Below are 5,700 nucleotides of genomic sequence, written 5' to 3'. Positions count from 1 at the left end.
GCATTATTGTAAACTCATAATGTCCATATCTTGTCCTAAATGCAGTTTTGGGAATGTCCTCATCTGTCATCCTCAATTGGTGATACCTAGACCTTAAATCAACTTAGAGAACACCGTTGCACCTTTTATCTGATCAAACAAGTCATCAATCCTTGGTAATAGATACTTGTTCTTTATGGTTACCTTATTTAGTTCCCTATAATCAATACATAGTCTCATACTTCCATCTTTCTTCCTAACAAATAAGACTGGCGCTCCCCAAGGAGATGCGCTCGGTCTATCTCTTTTCCAATAAATCCTGCAGTTGCTCCTTTAATTCACTCATTTCTGCAGGTGCCATATGATATGGTGCTTTGGATATTGGTGTTGTCCCTAGGACTAAATCTATTGTGAAATCAATTGCCCTCTTAGGTGGCATTCTAGGGATCTCCTCTGGAAATACATCCAGGAACTTATTCACTACTTCTATATCCTCTGGTTTAGTTTCCTCCTCGTGATCCATGTTTCTCACACTGCAGAAGTACACTAGATGTCCCTTCTTAATGTACTTTGCCAACTTTAGCACGAATATCAACCTTGGGCACTTGGTTTCACCATGCATCCAATAAGTCACTGACTCATTCTCACTTGTGTTCATTTTCACCTTCTGCAATCGACAACTGATTTCTGCACTGTACTTGCTCAACCAATCCATTCCCAGAATGAGATCAAAATCACTCGACCCAAACTCGATGAGGTTAGACAGGAACACTTTCCCTTCAATTTTTAAAGGCACGTCTCTAAAGGTTTTGGTACATTTCACTACCCCGCCCGTAGGATTGGTTATAGGTAGGTCTACTACTTCTACTGTTCTCAAACAGTCTTTAAGTTTCGAAACAATACCCTTTGAAATGAAAGAAAAAGTTGCACCAGAATCAAACAAAACTTTAATAGGAATAAAGTTAATAGAAAAAGTACCAGTGATGACATCTTTCGTGGAATCGGCCTCATGCCTACTCAACACATTCAGTTTCCCTGTAGCTCCACCTTTCTGTTGATTATTCCCACTGCTATTGCTGTTTCTCTTCACTCCATTCTGCTGCACTCCTTTATTCCAAGAAAAGTTGTTGTTCCCTTGAAAGTTCCTTTGGGTCCCTCCTAAATTATTATTCTGCTTGTTCCCATTGGGATTTTTGGAGAAACACTCGTACTCCCTATGCCCCAGCTTATTTCAAGCACGACAAGTAACCAGATTGCCTTCACAATCCCTCCCAGGGTGGTTATTCTTGCACCTCTTGCAAAAATAACGCCTCTCATTCTTGTTATTCCCTTGGTTATAGTTTCTAGTCCCTCCATTGAAGTTTTGTCCTCCTTGACGATTGTTACCTTGGGAATTATTGTTGTTGTGGAAGTTATTGTTGTTATGGTGGTACTTCTGCTTCTTAAAGTTGTTCTGGTTACCCTGTTGGTTTCCAAAACTTTTTCCCACCTCTTTCCTCTTCTCCTTCCCTTATATCTCAGCTAGTTCTTTCTTCTTCGTCACTTCTAGTGCATAAAGGTGTGCAGCTCTCCTATAAACTTCATCCAAGGTTTCAAAAACTTGCCTACACAACTTCAGCTGCAAATCAATAGTGAAACCACTCTCAAACTTTCTAGCCTTTGCCTTCTCTGTGGCAACAGACTCTTCAACAAAACAAGATAGCTCAATAAACTTTGTGTAGTATTCAATGACTGACATCTCCTCCATCTTAAGGTTTGAACACTCCTCGGCCTTCTGCTTTTGTAAGAAGCTAGGGTAAAACTTATCTTTCACTTTGTCCTGGAACTTAGTCCAATTGAATCCAAGTAATGCCCTAATGGTAGCTTCATTTTGCTGCCATCAAAGGTCAGCTTCACCCCTCAGATAATAAGTAGCACAGCCCACCTTAGAATTATCTGGGCATCCAACTGCCCCAAACAATTTCTCAAACTCCCTTAACCAATTTTCCAATATGGTAGGGTCAGGTACTACCTGATAGGTTGGTGGTTTGTTTTGGGCCACCTTTTTGAAAAGCTCTCCTTGAGCATCCCCATTGTTAGTCAAGTTCCTTGCCAACTGTTGGGCAACAGTTGCCAATTGCCTCACAACTTCACTCAACTCTCCTCCATCATTATTGTTACCACTTCCCCCTGCCATCTTTCTTCTCCTGAATTAAGAACAAGGGTCTATATTAGATATGGTCTTGGTTAGCTCTCAAGGTATACACTCATCTATTAATTAACATCCTTGGAACTTTTGCAATAAATTTGAAGCTAACAAATTAGGATAGCAAAAGCTAAAATTCCCTAAATTTGAAGCTTTGTTAGTCAATTATTGATTGCTAACAAACCATACATTTAATAAAGCATCACATAGATAAATAAAAATAATTCCCATAGCGTAGAAATAATTTATTGGAGTGCTTTTGATTGAAGATTGTTTCATTGGAATGATGATATAAGTTGAACAATTTTGGGAAGTGAAATGAATTAATTGTCATTAAAATAAATTAATTGACAAGGAAATAAATAGAATTTTATTAATAATAGAGGAAATAAATAGAATTACTAAAATAGAAATGAGTTCTAAAAACTTATGCTTTACATAAGCTCACTGACTCACTGTGGTCATGCCACTTATTACTTTACTAAAACTGAAAGGAGTGATAAACGAAAATGAAACTAGGAATCCTTAATAAAAAGAAACCATAAAGATCTAATCCTTTTGAACATTGTCCCTCTTATTAGTGGACTGCTTGTAACTTCTAGCATCGAACTTAGGATCATCTGTCTCCTCCATGGGTTCAGGTGACTCTCGTTCAGGCTCCACTTGAACGAACTCTCCCTCTTCCTCCTCATCAGATGAAATATCAGTTATAATTGGGGTTGGAGGTGGATTTGGATCAAAAATCTCCATAAGAGAACTGTCAACAGTGTTGTTACTCTCTTCCATTGCTTCTCCCTCCTCTTGCTCTCCATTTGCCCCTGCTTGATTTCCCGAGGAAGAAGAACTACCTGACTGATGGCTAGGAGAAGGGGGATTATTCCCCACTGGATTGTCATAGTAGTAGTCTGGATAAGGAATGTGCAAACGTTGACAATGGGCTTTCTCGACCCTAATGAGATAAGTAATAAAGAATCGGTAATCTGGATACCACTGACCAAAAAAATCCTTATGCTTAGAGTAGTTTGGGATGTTCCCTGGAAGATAGAAATCAGAGAACTTTGCCTTAACAACGAGATGTAGAGGCTCATCCGGAAGGCAATGAACGATCATAGCAGAGATACGATCAGGGAGGTCATAAAGTTTGTTTCCAAGGACGTTACTCATATAGGAACAATAGTAAAAAAATTTCTCCACATAATCGTTAGGATGTTCATTGTTTTCTTGACTAGAGTACCAATTTGGGTGTTTTTGGAAGGGAGGTTCGACATCCTGTAAAGGAAAAGACTTAGAAAATAATCCCCTTTCCCAAACACTACTAAAAATTAAGGTTTTTGCGACCGCCTCTAACAGTCGCAGAAAATAGCAAAAACGGTCGCAATTCATAATTGCGACCGTCAACGGTCGTAAAGGGGTGGTCGTTATTTACTTGGTCGCAAAAAAATAAAATTACTACCGTTTGACGGTCGCAGATTTTTTGCGACAGTTTTTAATATTTTCAACGACCGTAAGGGGAACGGTCGCAAATATCAGTAATTGCGACCGGTTTAATCGGCAATCGCAAAATTGGATATTAGCGACCGCTTAAAGCCGTCGCTAAAAGTTTTCTAAAAACAAAAAAAAAGCACCCACCTCCCTGTACTTCACAGCCAGCCCCATCACCAATGCCCACCCTAAAACACCACTAGCCACCCCCGATACACCACCCAACCACCTCGAAAGCGCTAGCCCACCCCATAAAACTCACCTTGCCACTCCCGTAACTCCACCAGCCACCCCCATAAATCACAAAAAAAAATAAAACTGAAAAAAAAACGTTCGTAGGAAAACAAATTATACCAGAAATCAAACAATATTAAACAATAGAAAACCAAAAATCAAACAAAACCAAAAATCAAACAAAATATCAAACAAAACCCACAAAAATTAACTAAATACAAAATTCGAACAAGCAAAAAAAATCGAACAAGGAAATTCAAACACACAAAACCCACAGAAATCCAGAAAACAAAGCAAAAAAAAAAAATTAAGAAAATCAAGAAAAAAAATCCAGAAAATCAACCCCCAATAAATCCAGAAAATCAACCCCCAATAAATCCAGAAAATCAAACCCACAAACATCAAGCAAAACAAATTATACCAGAAAAAGAATTCGAACAAGGAAATTCAAACAAGAAAATCAAACCCACATAAATTAACCCAATAAATTTCGAACAAGGAAATTCAAACCCACAAAACCCACCCAAAATTCAAACCAAAATCGAACAAAAAAACTAACAAAAAGAAGTATAAACACAAAAACATACCTCAAACCCCGAGTTAACTTCGAATGTCACCTTAAATTTGGTTAATAAAGCCTAATTCGACCATAAAAAGTGTAGATCTACACTTTTCAAGGTCGAATTTGACGTTAAGAACCATTAACTTGTTTAACACCACCACTTAAGCATCAAGACATTGCCGGAATCGCAACACCGTACCACCGACGTTGCCGGAGAAAGTGAAGGAAAAGGAGAAGAGGAAAGAGGAAAGAGAATAGGACAGATTGGGGAAGAGGAAAGGAAGAGAAGAGGAAATATGGAAGAAGAGGGAAGAGAAAGAAAACCAGAGAAAAGATAAGGAGAAGACAGAGAATGTGAGAAGAGAGAGAATGGAGGGGTGCGGCGTCTCAAGACTTAGGGGTTTAGGGTTAAGTGCACCCATTTTATACGTGTAATTTTTTGAAAAAAATTTAAAATCCTTGCGACCGCTTTAGCCAAATTACGACCGTTTGATGAACGGTCGCAATTTCCATAATTTGCGACCGTTAAGAGTGGTAGCAAATAATTTAATTTAATTTTGAATTATTTTTTAAATGTATTTTATTTAAACAAAATGTTTAAATACCTTTACGACCGTTTAATATCCTAAAAACGGTCGCAAATCTGCGACCGTTTGGAAAACGGTCGCAAATTTCAATTTATTGCGACCGTGTTCAAAACCGGTCGCAAATTTCAACTTTTGCGACCGCTTTAATGACGGTCATAGAAAAACGGTCGCAATTTGACCGAATTCTAGTAGTGAAAGAAAACAAAATAATACAGTTCTTGCATGAATTAGGTTCAATGTTCAATCAAACAATTTTCTTATTTCTAATCACATAATTACATGCTCACAAGCAATCCATTCACATGATTAAACATCACAACCTAAACATTAATGCACACTAGAACATGATTATTTCTAACTTATACGCCCAAATTCTTTCCTACCCAATCTCACCAACATGCTTTTAAAAGCTTTTAACACATAATACTTACCTCAATCCTTGCTTTCCTGCAAAATGAACAAACTACAAAAAATATTTTGACTCCTTTTTAAATAAAATTTTCGAAAATAAGAATCAAAAGACCAAAAATTTTCGGCCTCCTTTTTTTAAAAAAAATTCGGACACCCTTAAATAAATTTTTTTAAAAAAAAATCGAATATCCCTTAAATAAAAAAAAAAATCGGACTTCTCTCATTAAAAATAAAAATTTCAGATTTTTTTAAAATTAATT

At 37.3% G+C, this 5,700-nt stretch overlaps 1 protein-coding gene across 1 annotated transcript; it reads right to left on the bottom strand.

Moving 5' to 3' along the window:
- Positions 1-277: 277 nt before the first annotated feature.
- Positions 278-694, bottom strand: LOC145575480 (uncharacterized). The gene has a single exon (XM_081633345.1). The coding sequence runs from the start codon at positions 692-694 to the stop codon at positions 278-280; it is 417 nt and encodes a 138-aa protein (XP_081489471.1).
- Between the last annotated feature and the right edge of the window lie 5,006 nt (positions 695-5,700).

Source organism: Chenopodium album, chromosome 13 (assembly GCF_948465745.1).
Source record: "Chenopodium album chromosome 13, dcCheAlbu1.1, whole genome shotgun sequence".
In the NCBI taxonomy this organism is placed as follows: Eukaryota; Viridiplantae; Streptophyta; class Magnoliopsida; order Caryophyllales; family Amaranthaceae; genus Chenopodium; species Chenopodium album.
The sequence above is the reverse complement of the archived record's forward strand: the minus strand, read 5'-3'. Positions and strand labels throughout refer to the sequence as shown.

Coding starts and splice junctions, on each gene's coding strand:
- LOC145575480 (XM_081633345.1), bottom strand. CDS start 694: ATGGATTGGTTGAGCAAGTACAGTGCAGAAATCAGTTGTCGATTGCAG.